The sequence below is a fragment of the Miniopterus schreibersii genome (assembly GCF_964146895.1).
Source record: "Miniopterus schreibersii genome assembly, chromosome: 16".
NCBI lineage: Eukaryota > Metazoa > Chordata > Mammalia > Chiroptera > Miniopteridae > Miniopterus > Miniopterus schreibersii.
The window spans coordinates 20,332,126-20,350,262 of NC_138116.1; the positions used below are offsets into that span (position 1 = coordinate 20,332,126).

Sequence of the window (18,137 nt, forward strand, 5' to 3'; positions counted from 1 at the left end):
TGCTGACTTCCTTTCATCCTTAACATTGGCTTTTCAAGTGAGTAGACACAGACGGCTTATGTTGAGTACTCTAGCTGGAGAGGAGGATTCATTAGAAGCAGAGGGTCTGGCCTTTGTTCCCTACAGCAGGAAGAATTGGAAGTAAAGAGAGGGTACTACTTCCTGTTGGGGTTCGAGCTGCACTCTTCATGTACAGTTTGTCTTTGAGTGAGTTGACTTCTGGCCTTCCTGGAGAGGAGTGGTCAAGTGTCTTTGTTTCAGTTCTTTGGGAGCACCTAGGACTTGGAAAGGACCTTAGCTCCTGAAAGCCAGCCCCCCAATGTTTGACCTCACCTGAGTTGAAACTGGGAATTGTTACTCCCAGTCCCAAGGATAAACAGTTGGAGGGGCACATTCTTCATGTGGAGCTTTGGAAGCCACTTCTCCTTGGTCTTCAGTTAGGGAAGAATTCTGAGCCTCAGCTTCTTGGAGACTTGGCCCAAGTCCTGAAGGTCTTTCCAGAGTAAAAGAACTGTCTGGCTTGCTCACCTTGGGGCGGGGGCATTTGCTTTCTGGAAGGAAGCCACCCAGAGGTCTCTGGACCAAAAGGCATGGTGGGTTCTCAGGGACTCTGGGAAAAAATATTTCTGTCTCACTTGCTCTTAAAGCCAGGAGGCCAGATTCCTTAGATAGGGCTCCAGTTTCCTCCCAAGGACAGATGTCTGCCATGGTGCCCTTAATTTTATTTCCTTCTGGATCTGTGACTTCCCATTGACACAGCTCTGCCATCCTGCTCCCCACACTACTTGGTCCGTGGGGACTGACTTTGGCTTGGTCAGTGTCCAAAGCATCAAGCTGGGGGAAGAGTCCCCCTGAACCCGTGCCTTCCCAGGGGCAGACTGTCTCCTGATCTCTGCTGCCTTTTCCTGCTGCCTTTGACAAGTGTTCTTCATTCCCTCCAGACCCTGCCTTTTGAAGGAACAGCTCTCCTTGCCCTTGGAGGTCTCTGTCCACCTCCTGTTCTGGCCCCGCTTCCTCTGCTGCTCTTTTACGCATCTCCCAAGGGCAGATTTCTGCTCTCTTGGCAGAGGAAACCTCTGCCGCTTCCCACGGACACACTTCTACTACCCTGGCCTCCGCATTGCCTGCTGCCTCACAAGTGCCTTTGCTTCTGTCAGAAGCCTGTGGAGCTGGTTGTGGAGACAGACCTCCACTATCTTGACCCTCCTGGGGACACACGGCCTCTTGCTTACCATCTGCCTTCTCTGGCTTTCCCTGAACTGCCCCAGTTTTGGACTCTGGTTTTTCTGGGGCTTTCCCCTCCTCCTCTTGAGGTTCCCCTTTTCTATTCTGTATTGACACTCCTTCAGGGATTCTTTCAGTCACCTCCCAGGGACAGACTTCCGCTTTGATGCTGCTGTCAGGCTGATGAGCATCTGGGGCAGGAGTATCCCATGGGCACACCTCAGCATGCCTGCTTCCATTGCTGACCAGTCTCTGAGAGCCAGCTTTCAGTTGGTCGGGGCACTGACTTTTAGGATGAGAGGAAGAGACTGCCAGGGCCATGCTCTCCCATGGACAGATAGACTGTAGCTCATTGTTTGCTTTCCCCCCTTCTTCAGTAGTGATTTCTGCCTTTGAAGATGGAGCTTTTTCTTGGGTTATGTGTTCTTGGAGGGAACCCATTTTTGGGTCTTGTATCAGGTCCCCTTTCTCTGGCACCTCATCATTGACTTCCAAGGTGACTTCTGCCACTTTGTTATTCATGCTGCTGGATGAGCCTGAGATCCTAGGGGCCTGAGCAGAGGGTTCCCTCAAGTCCTTCTCCCAAGGACAAGTAGTTTCCTGCTCTTGACTCAGTTTTGTCTTCCCTTTTGATATGTCTTCCAGGGGGGTAAATCTCCCTCTTTCTGGGGTTTTGTCCCTCTGCCCTGCTGAATCACTCCCCATCTCTTGTTCCTGTCCCTTCCCTGTAGCTCCTTCATTCACCTCCCAGGGGCAGATCTTGGCTTTTTCACTGATACATGCTTCCTCCACTTCCCAGGGACACACCTCAGCTGGCCTGCAGCCTACATGGTCCAGTTCCTTGAATCCAGTTTTTGGTCTGTCAGTATCTACAGTGTCTGAATGCTGAGAGGAGCCCCCTGGATCTGTGCTCTCCCAGGGACAGGCCACCTCCCTCTCCTGGCCTGGCCTCTCTGGCTTCTTTGGAGCAGTAACAGCTATCTTGCTGGGTCTAGGATCTACAGAATCCTTTCCTGTAATGTTTGGCAATTTCCTAATGGCCTCAGTTCCCAAAGTTTGTTCCTCCCCTGCTCCAGCACTCACCTCCCAGGGACAAATCTCTTCCTTCTTAGCAGATACGGTATCCTCCACGTCCCATGGACAGATTGTGGCAGTTTGGCTTCGCATACTGCCTGACACCTGGAAACTGGCTTTGGATCTGTCTGTGTCTTGAGGACCTGGTTGTTGGGGGAAGCTCCCAGGTTCCACACTCTCCCAAGGACAGACTGCTGCCAGCTTTTGGAGCTGTCCCTCAGGTTTCTCCCAAGCTGTGACATCTTTGATCCCTGATGTTTCAGGCATTCTCTCCATGTCTTTTTGAGAGCCTCTTCCTTTGGGTGCCTGTCCTGATGTCCAGTCCTCTGTTTCATTTACTTCCCAGGGACAAATTTCTGCCTTAGCAGGTGTTACTGCCTTTACCTCTGGCCTGAGGTTTTCCTGTGGATACACCTGCATAGCTCTGCTTCCTCCGTTGCTGAGGAGTTGGCCACCAGCTCTGGATGAGGAATTGTCCAGACACGGGCTAGAGTGCCCAGGGGCTGTGCTCTCCCAGGGACACACTGACTCCTGCTGTGGACTAGATGCCTGCACTGCTTTCCCAGTTTGTTCGCCCATCTCTCCAAAGAGCCCTTTCCTGAAGGTTTGACCCTCTTGGACAGATTCTCCACTGGCCCCCTGACTCAGCATTTCCTTCCCCACCACCTCATTACCCAGCTCCCAGGGACAGATCTCTGTTTTCCTGATAGCAGAAGCCTCTCCTGCCTCCCATGGACACACCTCCGCAAGGCTCCTCAAGCACTTGGGGGTTCCTGGGGCCTCGGTAGAGATTGCTAAGGGGCCGCGGAAATCAGTCCTCTCCCATGAACAAAGAGACTCCAAGTCTCTGCCCAATTTCTGTTCTTTCCAGGAAGTTGCTTTCTTGTGGTTTTTCTGCTTTTCCTGGGGGAGCTTCTTGACTCCCTCCTGGAACAGTTTCTCATTCTCTCCTCCTTCAGTTGCCTCCCAGGGACAGAGCTCTGCCTTGGCAATGTCAGGTGTACATGCTTCTGGGCCTGTGACTTTCTGTGGACACTTCTCCACCTCTCTAGCCTCCATACTTCCCCCTGCCTCAGATCTGCCCTTGCTTCTCTCAGAGTCCTGAGGGGACAGATCCCTGGGATTGGCATTCTCCCAGAGACACACTGCCTCCTGCCCCCTGACCAGTTTCTCTGGCTTTTTCCAAGCAAGGGCAGCCACATCTTTGGGCTCTGATTCTTCTGGAGCTTCCCCCCTCTCTTCCTGGGAGTCATCTAGATCTTGCCTTAATGCTCCCCTCTCGGGACCTCCTTCACTTACCTCCCAGGGGCAGATTTCAGCCTTGTTGCTGTCAGGCAGACTTGTTTCTGACTTAGGGACTTCCCAGGGGCATACCTCTGCCACCCTGCAGTCAGCACTGACCAGGTGCTGGAGGCCAGCTTTGAGCAGTTCCTGCCTCCCTGCAAGGGCTTCTTTTGCTTGCTCAGTATTTTTATCCCCAACTGTGCCCTGCCTGACTTGCCTCAGTGGGGCAGGCCCTGTTTTACCTGCTCTCTTGACCTCCCCCTCCCCTTGACCCTGGAATGTCCTCTTGGCTCTGTCTTGTTCCCTGCTGCCCTCTTGGTAACAGACATGGAGCATTCTGCTGGTGTGTGCGTTCTGTTGGTTCTGGAGGGACTCCTCATCTTCATAGGGGGCTAGGGCAGCCTGCTTACTCACCGCCTTGCGCCCGCCTAGCCTGGGGGATCTGGGGCATGCCCCCACACCCTCTCCTGAAGCCCCACCCTTCTCCATCTCAGAACTCCCTTCCCCACTCTCCTTTTCTCTGTGTGTGCTCCGAGAACGGGTCAAAGCTTTGATAGCCAGTCCCAGGCTGCGCACAGAACCCTGCTGAACAGGGGTCTTGAGGCTTTGGGATTTAGAGAAGATCTTGGACCTGTCCTCATCCACATCATCAGCTTCCCGCTGGAGACGCCTGTCCTCCATGTCCATCCCATTCTCCCCAGCACCCCTTTTCTCTACAGCAACAGAGAGGGCCCTCCAGAGCCTGGCCCTAGCTGGGGCAGGGGAATGGTTGCCTCGATCTGGCCCTGCGGGGCCTTGAGCCACATTTTCTTTCCTGACTGGCAGTTCTGCATTCTCCCAGGGACAGATGAAGGTGAGTAAGCTGGGGCTTTGGGGGAGTATTGGGACTGGTGCTAGGTCAGGGACTGGGGCCAGAACCGGGACGGGACCTGGTATCAGAGCTGGAGCCAAGGTGGAAGTGGGAGACAGCATCCTTGGCTCTCCCAGGCAGGCCCCAGACAGGGCCATGATGGGTGTGGAGATCTGGTGCTGGATGGGTGGGTGAGGCAGCCTTCTTGCAGCCTCCTGAAGCTTCCCAGAGGTGTAGGAGCTGTCCATGCTGCTCCTGCTCTTGGCAGGGGAAGGTGGGGCTGACAGAGGGGCTCCTCGAGCTCCCTCCAGCCTCCTAGCTGATGGCCTCCGAGCTGGGCTCGCCAAGGCTGCCTCGGCCTTCTTTCTCTCCTCTCGCTCCTTTGCCTGCTGATAGGTCTCCTCCAGATAGGCCTGGCTGGCCACAAGCAGGGCCTTTTCCCTGGAGCCAGCCATGACACTAAGCGACTTCTGCAAGGAGGCTGGCCGGGCTCTGGGGAGCCTCTCTCCCACTGTTAGGTTGTGGGCGCTGGCTGACCTAAAGCCCAGGGCAGGGGGCCCCTCCACCAACTCCTGGCTCTCTGCCCGTGAGACCCGTTTGGCCAGCTTCCTCCTCAGCAGTGAGTCAAGGAGAGGTGAGTCCTGCTCCCTGTGGTAGTTGTGGTCGTAGGTGCTGCAGGACTTATGCAGGGCCTGTGGCCTCTCCGGTTTTTGGAGGCTGGAGCTGAGGAGCCTGTGGCGGGAGGAGCCGGGCAGGCTGCTGCGGCCTGGGGAGCCCAAGTCCCGGGAGTGCTGTCCGGCCAGGGCCTCGGGGAACTCAGCCAGGTACCTCATGAAGGAGCGGCCCAGGCCCTGGTGCAAGTTGCCCCGCTTCTTGGGCAGGTGGGGGTTGTTAGCAGCCATTTCCTTGGTCTTGTGGACCTCTAGCTGGGCATAGAGCTTCTTCAACTCATCCTGGGGGAAGGGAGGAGTGAGGAGAGCAGAGCTCACATATGGACAAATGGGCTAGTCTTTCCATCCCCTGCCTGTACCTGTTATCCCCCCCCCGCCTTTATTTAGACCATTTTCTCTGGGAGAGTCTCTTCCCCACCAAGCTGTGTCCCTTCCTTGCTTTTAAACCTCTCAGAATTTACTACTCCATTCCTACAAGACCGGTGCCAACCTGGTTCCCGGCAGACCCCCTCAGCTCTGAGGATGCAGCCCCAACTGACACTAGAGTCACCAGCTGCCTCAGTGTGCTGGAGACTCACGGGCTTCTTAGTCTGCCTTTGTGATGCCCTGCTGCATGGGAGTGGGGGACACGGGGAATGAGAGCCCTACTGATGGCTCTGCTCTGATTAACTTGTCCCTGAATGTCCTTGAACCTACCCGAATGTCTCCAGGGTCCAGGCTGCGCTCACTCCAAGCTGAGGCGGTGCTGCTGTTGAAGTAGGAGCCTGAGCGCTGCAGGCCCAGCTCGTCTTCATACACCTCTTCCACCATCTCCTCTCGAGAAGGAGCCCCTGGCTTCCGGAACTGGCCGGGGGAAATGGGCGTGGTTGAGAAAAAGACTAACCTTGGGTCCCTGTTCACTACTCCTCCACCTGCCCCATGGATTAAGTCTTTACTTCATGAATCTTCACCACCCCCTTCTCTGATTCGGAATTCCAGGGTCCAAAGACTTTTGCTCCCTCTCACCCCCCTTGATTTTCTCAAACTTAGAAACCAGGGGGTCTCAACCTCCTGCCCCCGCAACTCTTAGCCATATCCTCAGCTCCCCACCTCTCTCTGTAACTGCTTCTGAGTTGATTTTCAGAGTCCTCCAACCTTATAGTTTTGTTACAAAGACCCCTCCAGTCCTACCCCTTATTTCCCTTGCCCAGGGGTTGGAGGTAGCTTTCTCCCCCAAGTGGGCTCCTTGCGAAGGGCCCCTGTTGATCAGAACCCACACACCTGCAGGGTGTCATCCTCACCCTGACCTAGAGAGGCACTGCTGCTACTGCAGATCCACTGTGTCCCTGACAAAGGGGCTGGGGGCGTCTGCCTTACATCCAGGAGGAGGAGGACCTCACCTTAGGGATGAAGAGCAGAGCCAGGGTGGCGGTGACTGTGCAGTGAGTGTGGAAGAAGCAGAGGAGGAGGGTCCAGTCCGGGTGCAGGGAGGGAACCAGCACAAACCTGAGTGTGATGGGAGGGAGATGATCTGTAGGTGGGAGTGGCCCCTTTCCCCTTACCAGTCACACTCGTCCCAGCCCCAGTCCTGATCTCCATGGAGGTGCTGGTGGGGTGAGGAGGGCACTCCTCCTCCTTGCCCTCTCTGGGATGTAGGTCCTACCTCAAGGCTCACGTTAACACCCACCTGAGAAGCCCCCCCATACTACTACAGCCTACCTTCTCTGGCTGCCTATAGTACAGACTTGTGTGTCACAACTCTATTACAGACCATCCTGTGGATGGATTCTGCCTCCACCACAGGGCCAGGTCCTTATGGACACAGCAGGCATGCTGCTGGGACAGCTGAGGTGCGAGGTGGGACAAGGCAGAACTGAGCAAGTGTGGGAGGGCACTTCTTCTTGGGTGCTGGGTGAGACATGAGTGTAAGAAGGGTATCTATGGGGTAGGGAGAGAGCTACAGGTGGGGGGCCTTGCCCACCTTCCTGATGCATAGCAATGTTGTGCGGACGGCCGTGGGAAGGGTGTGCCCTCATCTGGGAGAAGCGCGGAGTAGTGTTAGGTGGGGAGGAGTCACGGGTAGGTGGGCCAGCCCTCACCTGGCTGCATGGAAGGCAGCAGAGAGCAGCAGCTCGTTGTGCAGGGCGATGCCCATGTAGCGCGGCTCATGGAAGGCTGAGGGCACAGCTCGGGTGGCGTAGCAGAGGAAGCTGCCCCAGCATAGGAGCAGCATCTCGGCTGTGGGGAAGCAGTGAGGGACAGAGCCGGCAGCACCTCAGCAGCCAGGCCCCCCCTTTCTGTAGGGCTTGCTGTGGTGAACCTGGGCTAGGGGTCAGGGAGCAGGACCCGAGGACCCGTGGAAATGCGGAGCCAGGGCCAGGGTGAGACTGGACTCACCCACAACCATTATGTAGTCCCAGCGGTCGTGGTGGCAGAGGTAGAAGTGGCGGCCCATGGGCGTGTGGCCTCGGGTCACCAGGGGCGTGTACAGGATGCCTCGCTCCAGGACCCTCACTGTCCACACAGCCAGGAAGCCCAGTACTAGTAGCAGGAGCAGCGCCAGCCACCGCAGCTGCTGCCCACTGCTTAGATAGGGGCCCCGCTGGGCCATTCGAGACAGAAACAGCTGGAGCACTCTACAGGGGTATAGATGATGGATGGGGGAGGGGGGAGGGCCAAGGAGAGGGGGGCAGGGCTCTGTCCTCTGATAATTGCTCCCCTCCCCTCCACATTTACCTGTTTTCCCATCCCTTCCATGGTTTGCTGCCTCCTTACTCCCAGAAAAGTTATGTGGAGGGGAGGATTATAGTGATGGGGGCAGGCCTTGGGGACAAGGGAGTAGAGCTGGTAAGGATCCTACTGTGAAGAATTCCACTCCATCAATGAGCTGGGATGGCCAGAAGTGAGTAGTCTGAGAGCAAGGTCTGCTCTAGCCCCCACCTGTAAAGCTTGAGTATAATGGTGCCGTAGACAACGGCAAAACCTAGCAGCCGGACCCAGCGGAGAGCGATGCAGCGGAATATACTGGGCTTGAAGTACAGGATGAAGACCTGGTGAGGAGAGGGCAAAAGTGGCTGCTTTCCACTGCACTCCTGTTATGTGCCAGGCCTATGCTAAGCACGTTATTGATCCTCCTAAGAGCAATAGAAGCATCATCTCCTCTGTTCTGCATGTGAGCAGCTTAAGAATCAGAGGTGCCCTGGCCAGTAGAGATCAGTTGGTTGAGTGTAGTCCTGTGCACCAAAAGGTTGCCAGTTCAGTTCTCGATCAGGGCACATGCCCAGGTTGTGGGCTTGATCCACGGTAGGGGTTTTGCAGGAGGCAACTGATCGACCCATGTTATGTTCTCACATAGATGTTTCTCTCTCTCCCTCTCCCATCCCCTCTCTCTAAAAAAAAATAATAAAAATCAATAATAAAAAAGTGTTTAAAAAAAAAGACTCAGATTAGGTAACTTGTCCTAAATCTTACAGTGGGTCATAGAGCTCTTTTAAGCCTGGACTGTTTGCTTCCAGAGCTCATTAGGCAAACCTGCCATTTGTCGATCTGAGTAGGGGGATTTGGAGGTCTCTGAATCCCCCCAGGAGGGCAGAGAAGAGGAAGCATTCTGGGGTTTGAAGGGCACACATTGGTACTGCGGAGGCCCTGGCAGATGGAGGTCAGCCTCTGGCTACAAACTCACAGGGAAGTAAAGCAGCAGAGATCCAAAAAGGATGGTTTCCAGCAGGACAACTCCAGATGCCCGGATTCTCTGTGAACCCAGGAACAAGAGAGGTGGGTAAGCAGGGAAGACAGAGCCTGGATGATGATGCAGGAGGGTCTCAGGCCTGTTTTAGGGGTCACTCAGTGGCCCTGGGCTAAGACTGCCCCATAACATTAGCTCCACCCTCCATCCACAGCCACGCCCCTACTCCCACTACAGGCTCTCAGCTCCCCTGGCACTAAGCCAGCTAAGGCCCAGGTTTCAGCCCCCACCAGCCTAGCCCCATTCTCCTCCCAACCCCAGCCTGGGCCCTGCTGCAGACCTGGGCTCAGATCAGAGGCTGCTGGAGCTAGAAGGTACCTCATGTATTCCTCCAAGCTTTGGTTTAAGCTGCTCCCCTTCTCTGCCCGGTAAACACTTGGTCGACTTTCTAGCCTGGCTCAGATGTCACATTCTCCAGAAAGTCTTCCCCATGCCAGCTCAGACAGGACAACTGGGTCCTTTCTCTGAGCTGCCACAGAAACGGACACACAACTCCATCCTTGCCTCTGTCTTGCTGCGCTGTCATTTTGTTTACATGTCTGCTTCCTCCATTCACTTGGGAGCTCCCTAAGGGTCCAGATCACTTCCCCTAGTTCCTATGCATTATTTTGAATCAAGTCCAGTGTCTTCATTTTACAGGTGAGGAAACAGGTCTAAGTGGTGAGGTCACTTGCCTAATGTCACATAGTGTGTTAGATTCAAGACCAGAACCGGTTTCTCCCAAATTCTAGTCTTGGGTAGCCTCTGGTCTCCAGCTGATGCTAGGGACCCAAGATGGGTAGGAAGTGTGTGCAGAAGGGAGGTGGGGAGCCTTGCTTACCTTGCTCTGGCGGCAGCGGTAGGAGACCAGCATGCTCAGGAAGACAGCCAACATGCAGCAGGCCTGGCAGGCCAACACTGCTCCCCGCAGCGCCGGGGCCTCCTCCACCAGGCACGGTGTGGCATCCATGCAGCTGGTGCAGCCCTCGGCACATGGCTGGCAATGAAGCAGCCTCCCAGAGCTGCCTTGCGGGGATCCAAATTGCCCGGTAGGCTGGGTCGCACTCTCCTCTAACCCTGTAAAGAACAAGGTGGGTGCAGGGAGAGGGGCATGGCTGGGCATCCTGAGATCCTTGCCTTCTTTCCCAGTGGTCACCACCATCACCCTCTCCCTGCCCTCCTATGGTGGCCTCTGGGGTAGGGTGGGGGGGGGGAGGAATGAGGAAGTGGGGACTGCCAAGGGAGGGCAGGGTAACAGGAAGAGGTGATGCCAAGCCGGGGCTCATCGCAAGGTCAACTTGCAGGAGATCAGCATGTTGCAGGCTCATCCTCAAACGAGATCCTGCCTGCCTCTTCGGCTTTTCTCGACCTTCTGCCCTTGCCCCACAAGTTTCCTCCCAGTGTCTCACCCAGATACCCACCTCCAGCCAGCCCAGCCTGTAAAACGCCTGCCTGGCCCTCACCACTGTTACATACCCGCAGAGAGGCTTGCGCCGTAGAAGCCAGGTTGGCAGCGGCAGAGGTAGCGGCCAAGGACAAAGCCCTGACTCTCCAGAGGGATGCACTGTGGGGACGACAAAAAAGCGATAGCTATTCGTATGGGGCTTTCCCTCCTGGGAAGAGATGGAGGATCCATCTACCTTCCTATCCATCGCCCCTGGGTCCACACTAGGGCGTCTCACCAAAGCCCTCCCGAGTCCCAAGGAGCCTTCCCTCTATGGAAACCCTACTCTACCCCACGCCCACTGCCTCTCTTCTCCAAGAGACGCCCAAGCAGAGCATAGCGCTAGATCACTCTTTTATTCAGACCAGCAGTGACAGGAGCCTCGTAGGTCCCGTTTCCCAGTGCCCAGCTGTTGTTACAGTGAGGTGGAAGTAGGGAGAACGCTGAACCCAACCATACCTGTGTGCCTACACCCCGCTTCAAAGGGTCCCATAAGCCTCCCTCTTTGGCACTCCGGGGGATTGAAAAGGCTCCGCAGAGGAGGGGCTTCCTCCATCAGAGGCCATCTGGCTTTGGCACAGGACTGCTTTCCCCAGTCCTAATTCCAGGCTAATGCCAGGCTGGTGGGATGCCAAGGCCAGCTCTTTATTTCACCTCCGCCCATTAATGTTTACCCAGCAGGGGACAGAGCAGACCTCAGAGCCAGGCGAGGAAGATGGGCACAGGGATGAGGCCAGATCTGCCGTAGGAAGTGGCTAGGAGCAGACAGCGTTAGCAAAGGAAAGGGTCAGGAGATCCTATACCCAGCTCCACATCACCAAGGAAGGTTAGAGGGTGCTGCCCTGAAATCGTGGCCCAGCTTCCCCTCTTGCCTGGACCCCTGGAACATGCTCTGCTTCTGCCACAGTCTGCACGATCAGACAAAAGCTGCCCAGAGATGTGAATGTCGCTAGGTTTTAAAATGCACTGGACAATGGGATCCCTTCTCTGTCCCTGGACGGAAAGCTCCAAATACATGTGCCCTGAAGAGCAGTAGATGCCCAAACTGGCCCCACCTCCCAGCAGGCTTCAGGGCTCTCCTTGGCTTCAGTTTAGCTCAGGAACAAGCATGCAGCGTAACTGCAGTGTAACTACAGAGCAGATTAGTGCACTGGCCTCCCAGTTCCCCAGTATGGGGCTTGCAGGATTACCAGCCATTGCTTTCCATTATCCAGATTCTTCTGCATCCATGGCTTTGATTCCACTGGCATCTGGCCTGGGTTCCATCACCTATACCAGTCCCAGAGCTCTTCAAACTCCTGCTTTGGTTAGATTCCTCCCACACCCCAACTAACAATTCCACTTATTTCAACAAACACCAGCTGAGCATCCTTTGTGGGTCAGAAGGAGCCTGGAGCTCAGTGACATGATATGACAATGTGGTCCAGGAGAAGGGAAAGGGATGATTAATAGAGGCTCAGGAGATGGTTCTGGAAAGGGTTCCTAGAGCACCCAGCACCAGAACGGAAAGCAGATAGGGAGGCACACTGAGATTTCAAAGAAATGAGGGTGGCTGTCTTGGTTAAAGGGTGGGAGTTGGCTGTACATGTCCGCACTTTTAAAAAGCCTGGAAACTCATTTTTAGCTTATCACTAGGAACTCCTCTGAAGCCCTGAGAGGCTGGTGTGCCTTTGTCAGCTCCTCCTGGGAGCTGGGTGGTGGCAGTGGTGGGAAAGGGAGAGGGAGGCAGAACCCTATGCTCTGCTGCCCCCTTCCTTACCTGGGTGCTGTTGAGGTCACACAGGTGCGTGTTAGAGTACCATCCCGGGCCGCTGGCGCACTGATTGATGTCCACCATCTGAAGATCTATGTCCATCTGCACCTGCCCCCTAGGGCAGTGAATTGGCAGTTAGGGGCACAGAGAAGGATGCCAAGGTGGACGTGAGTCCTTGGGCCCCAGACTGTGGGCAATGCAAGCTCTTTAGCACAGTGGCTGCAGTGCGTGGAGAGAGGGCACGCATGCATGCCATTTCTCCAATGCTATTAACCCTCACCATCTCTGTAGGCAACAATTCCTCTCCCCCAGGTCATCTCCCATCCCCCATCCTCCCTCAGCTTTTCAACATTCTAGCATTTCCTGGATTCTATCGATTGATAGAGGGAGGGGGCATGTGAAGACATTTGGGAGCTGGGACTTGGATAATCTGTTTGAAGGGGATTTTCACACTTCTCCACCGCATGTACCCACACATACATACACACACACACACACACATACTCACACTCACACACATGGGGCTCAACTATTAACTACCCCTCATTCTGCCCAAACCAGGTCTGAATTCATTATAGCAAAGGAGATATGGAATGGAGGAGCCCAGAGTTAGAGCTGCCAGGCCCAAGGGCTCCCAATCCCTTCTCTGGTTGAGTGGGGAGAGAGTTGGCAGGGATCCAGGCTTCCTTCGGCCACAGGGAACCCTGCTGGGGACAATGAAGGGGGACACATAGCTGGGAAAACAATGTTGATTGCTGAATGTCTTGAAGTACTGTGCCCATTGGCTGCCTCCTTCCCACCGGGACTCCCAATCACCTCATTCTGGTAGAGGGGTCAGTTATTTGAGGGGTATCAGACTCCTGGGTTAGGACAGGCAGGACAGTGGAACCTACCTGATGTAAGAATATAGCCATTGGGAGTGACCCTGAGGACCTGGCCAACTTCTGGACACAAAGGGCAATGGTTTCAAGCCTGCCCGCCCACCGCCCCCCCCGGCCCATCAAGAATTTTCCCTCTCTTGGAAAGCCTCCTTTTACAGTTCTGGATTGCTAGAAAGCAGCCGGCTTAGCTCTTGGAGTGCCCACATGGCTCCTCTAAGACATCTGGTGCATGAGTTGTCGTCTTCATCCACACCAAGCCCTCTCATACCTCTTACACCCACTACTCAGGCCTGGGAGCCGAGGCCTACACCCAGCTATACCCAAACATCTCACATCTGTACACAGACGTATGTGTATACCTATGTGTAAATACATTGATTCATACACAGTACACAGTATGTAAACTCACACCTGTGTGTGTTAACAGTTACAGATTCCCAGAGTCGACTGCAAATACACACGGCTGAATGCAAATGCACACATCTGTGTCCTCCGGACACACATGTGCATGCCAAACGGCCTGTGCACAGCCGGCTGGACTTGAGGCTCCCATCCCCACAACCCACACATGCGTCGAATCCTGCACAAACCCACTTACCTGATCTCCGGGCTGAGGTCTGGCTTGAGCCCATAGAAGGTGGCCGACAGTGTGATAAGCCAGCCTGGACGAAACTGGCCCCCCTGACATTCCAGGAAGGGAGGAGACAGCCTCACATGCTTCATGTCCCCCAGATACCCATCTCCCCGAGGCCACTTGGGGCTTCCGAGGCTCCCTAGGTCATTGGTGAGCACCCGCTTCTGCAGGGCATGAGTGTCCGGGGCCCTGGCTAGGCTCTTTTCCAGCACCCTGTGCCCAGACAAGTCCTGAAGGATGGTCTCCTCCCCCCTTCGGGTGGCCTGTAGGGCCAGCTGCGGGTGGCTGGCCCCTGGTGGAGGATTAAAGGTCAGCAAAGCCCGGTAGGCCTGTGGGTCCCCCTCGGCCACGCTGCGGACCAGCGCCTGGTACCACTCCACATCCTCTCCCACACTGGACTCGCGGATGTCGTTGGCTTGCAGCAGCATGTTGAGGAGATTGGCAGCCTGGGCAAGGGTGCCCGCTGCCCTCTCTAGGACCGGGGGGAGCTCAGGACTGGCTCCTGCCCCCCGGGCTTCATAGCGCTTGCTGCAATTAGTCCCCAAGAGCTGTTGGGCATCTCCAGAGTAGAGAAAAGCCAGGGCTGCTTCAGCACCCTCTGGGGGCACCCACATGGGTGCATATCCTGGCTTGACTTGGGAGGACAGTGGGGGCAGAGAGCGGAGGGGCCGCAGACTCCCCAGAGCCCAGCCACAGAGGAAACAGCAGCCCAGCAGCCCCCACACAGGAGGGGGCATGACCACTTTCCTGGGGCTCATCTTTGGGGCAGCTCTCAGGGACCCTGGGGTCCAGGCTGCCCCAGGGACTTGGTGGCTCAGGAGAGCCCAGGCAGAGAGTAGCTGCAGTCTGGGACTGCCTGCCTTCCCGCCTCCTTTCCTCGCTTTCTCTTTCCTCTCTCCCTCTTTCTCTCCGCTTGTGTCGTGCCGCCTGTTTTTTCTTCTTTCTAATGTCATCAGCTGGCTTCTGGACATAGGCATGAGGGATCCGCCTCCTCCTCTCTGTGTGGCCCCCTTCGTAAACCCTCTTAATCCTGGCACACCACTCTTCCCTCCCCCTCATCCGGTATCTAGGCTCCCCCCCTCCCCCATTCTCCACCCTACATCTGTTCCAGAGAGAGATAGATGGGAGGGGAGGAAGGGACCAGTCATTCTCTCTCTCTCCCTCCCTCTCTTCCTGCCTCCCTCTGCCCTTTGCTCCATTAGGAGAGGCGGGCAAATCCAGGATGGGGCGTCATAGCAACCACAGATGAGCCCGGGCTCCCCTCTCCATCCCTCTGCTCCACTCAGCCTCCTGGCAGCAATGCAACAGGCATAATAAAGGGCCAAGCTGCATCTCCTGGCAATCTGCTCTGGCTGCCTGTACCCCCTGACACAGTGCTGCTGAACTGGAATTTGAGACTGGGGATGGCGAGGGTGGGAAAGAACACTTCATATAACCATGATCAATCTCAATCACTGTACTGACTGTGCAGTTTATAGTGTTTTCATGTGCATTATCTCAGTTAATCTTCCCCACAACTATGCAAGGTGGACATGCTTATCCCCATTTCACAGATGCAGACACTGAGGTTCAGAGGCTCACCTGAGATCACCTAGCTGCTCACTCTGAGTTGAGACTCAAACTCAGAGCTCTGCTTCCCCTACACTGCCCCATCAAACCATGACCACCTCCTGGCTGTTCCTTAGAGACCTTAATCAAACCCCATTGCACAGGAGTAAATCAAGCCCAGAGAGGCAAAGGGACTCTCCTGGGGCCACATTGTTGCTTGTGACAGAGCAGGAGCCTCCACCAGGCCTCCGCCTTCCCACCCAGGGGATCCCTCATCCTGTATCACGGAGCTGCCTGCCACAGCCAATGGGGGGGGGGAGCAGATGGAGGCAGTGAGAAGCGAGTGAACAAAGTTCTGCTTCCACTTCTTCCACCTTCATTTCGCCATTCGAAGCCCCGCCTTCTTCCCATTTTCTTGAAAACCATGCCTAACCTCTCCTGCTTTTCTTGGTTTCCTTACCGCTCACGTTGTTCCCGGGAGCTCAGTTAGTCTGAGGCAGCCTCCCTGGATCAGAGGGGTGTGGATTATTTTGGGTAGCCACAGAGCTGGATCAGAGGGGTGTGGGTTATTTTGGGTAGCCACAGAGCAAAGCCCCTGCCTTCTCTCTCGACCTCTTCCATCACCTTTCCATCGCTGATGTGCTCCCCACTCACAGTGATCTGGCCTCACAGGCACATGCTGTCTTCAGGCTCCTTCTCTTCTCACTCTGCCCACTCCCCAATCTTTTTTAAAAAAATATATCTTTATTGATTTCAGAGAGAGGAAGGGAGAGGGAGAGAGAGAGATGAAAACATCAATGATGAGAGAGTCATTGATCGGCTGCCCCTTGCACATTGAGCCAGGGACCCGGGTGTGTGCCCTGACCAGGAATGGAACCTCGATCTCCTGGATCCTAGGTCAATGCTCAACCACTGAGTCACGCCCAGCCTGGCCACCTCCAACCTTTGATGCCCCAGATCACTGAGTGTATGTAGGAAGGGACAGGTGGAGGTTGCTAAAAACTTCCCTTCTTTACAGGTGGCCTCTGCAAACAATTCTGCTTCAGAGCCCCATGTGGGAATGTAAGGGGTGGGAGGACAAGAGGCTAAAGGACAAGCCTCCAGCAGAATCCCTAGGATGTCAGGACTAAAAGTGCCTACAGCCCAGACCGTTCTCTCATAGGGAAGGAAATTAAAACTAAAATTGAATGTCGGAAAAGTGACCTTCTCAAGGCCACAAAGCCAGTGTGTGGTTACTGGGGCCAGACCTGTATCACACATCCATAGCTGCTCTGATTCTGTGTGCTAACTAGCAGAGAGAGGGACAGAGGGAGCAAGTAACCCATCCCATGTTCTTGGTATTACCAGGTACCATTAGTTAAGGCCAACAAAACACACTGGGTGAAGACATAATAGTAAGTTGTTTTTTCCCTTCAAGAAGCTTTTCATAGTAATAACAGCTAACATTTGCATAGCGTTTTAGCATTTCATGTAAGTTTCCATTTAATCCCCACAACAGCCCCTTTTGAGGGGGATTATTATTGACCTACTTTTGCAAATGAAACACAAGTTCAAAGATGTTTAATTATTTGCTCTTGACCATGGAGCTCTTTGCTCCAGGAAATGGCATGATTAGGACTCAAATGAGATAGCAAGCTCCAGTGGGACAGGGAAAAGCCTGTCTCACTCATCACTGTATCCCTGAAGCCTGGCCCACTGCTGAGTGACTTAAGTGAACCTCAGCACTGGTTTAGATGGTCTGAATTGTTCTTCACAAACTTTAAAAACTAGAGTCCTACCACTGCAGGGACCATTTATATAGCCTTCAGTGAAACAGGTATGTGTAGACACAAAATCCGCTCAACAAACACACACCAATCCAACTCATACAAAGATATACTTCCTTTGGATCTTAATTTTTAATGTTTTTCTAGGACCTGGGCTACAGCCCTGGACATTTAAGGAAATGGAGAAAGGCAGTATTCCTTGTCCTGCCTTAGAAAGAGCCTGTGTGCATTCCCTTGTGCCTCTGTGTACTCTGGGCAGGTGGAGCTACCCGGTGACATAGTCTCCCTCTCAGGCCAAAAAAGTAGCTGGACAGCAGAGGGCGCTGCAGAGCTACGGATTTTGCATTCCCCTAGAAACTGTTCTGGGGCCAGAGTTTTTCAGACCTAGCCAGGGATCTTAGGTGGTCTTCTTAGGCCTCAGGTGTTCTGTGATCCTATAGCAATTTCTCTTCTTTTTTCGAGAAACCTCAATGACCTCTGAGAGCTAGCTGTGGGAGAGAGGGTAGAGAATAAAATGTTTCATATCAGACAGAGCTGGTTTTTTAAAAAAAATACATGTTTTTATTGCTTTCAAAGAAAGGAAGGGAGAGAGAGAGAGAGAAACACCAATGATAAGAGAGTCATCAATCAGCTGCCTCCTGCATGCCCCCTGCTGGGGACTGAGCCTGCAACCTGGGCATGTGCCCTGATGGGGAATTGAACCACCATCTCCTGGATCATAGGTCGATGCTCAACCACTGAGCCACGCTGGTGGGGCCAGAGCTGGTTTTGAATACCACTGCAACTTTTGAACTGTCTGATCTTTGGTGAATAACTGAGTTTGTTTCTTCATGGGCAAGGAAGGATATTTATTCTGTCAGGCTCAATGAGATGAATTTGTATCAGGAGACTCTTACAAGGTGTGAGGTTGAACAAGCATTCAACGCTTATTATCAAGGGCTTACTCTGTGCCCAGAAACAGAGTCCTTGACACTGGAGAATCCACGATGGGCAAATGTGGCCCCTACCTTCATAGAACTGACAGCTTAGTAAAGAAGACAGACTAACCAAATAACCCAACAGATAGAGGACAAATTTTATCTGTGCAATTAAGTGCAACAAAAAAGTGGTCCTGAACCTCAGTGAGGAGGAAGTGCCCAGGCAGGGAGATTTCCCTGAGGTAGTGAGAAGTTCAACCTAAAGAGTGAGTAGGACTTTACTAAGCAAAAAAGGGGGAAAGCCTTTCAAGAATAGGGAATAGCTTATACAACGGCCATATGTGTGCAAGCTTGACACAGAGCTAGTGGAGCTGCAGGGGAAAGAGAA

The 18,137-nt window shown here is 54.2% G+C and overlaps 1 protein-coding gene across 1 annotated transcript; it reads right to left on the minus strand.

Moving 5' to 3' along the window:
• Window positions 1-354: 354 nt before the first annotated feature.
• On the minus strand, window positions 355-14,276 carry GPR179 (G protein-coupled receptor 179; the record flags this gene model as incomplete). The annotated part of the gene is made up of 11 exons (XM_081162003.1): window positions 355-5,385; window positions 5,800-5,946; window positions 6,483-6,588; window positions 7,182-7,320; window positions 7,480-7,718; window positions 8,023-8,132; window positions 8,765-8,833; window positions 9,648-9,883; window positions 10,283-10,370; window positions 12,010-12,118; window positions 13,483-14,276. 11 exons carry the CDS (start codon window positions 14,274-14,276, stop codon window positions 355-357), a joined length of 7,068 nt encoding a protein of 2,355 aa, XP_081018129.1.
• Between the last annotated feature and the right edge of the window lie 3,861 nt (window positions 14,277-18,137).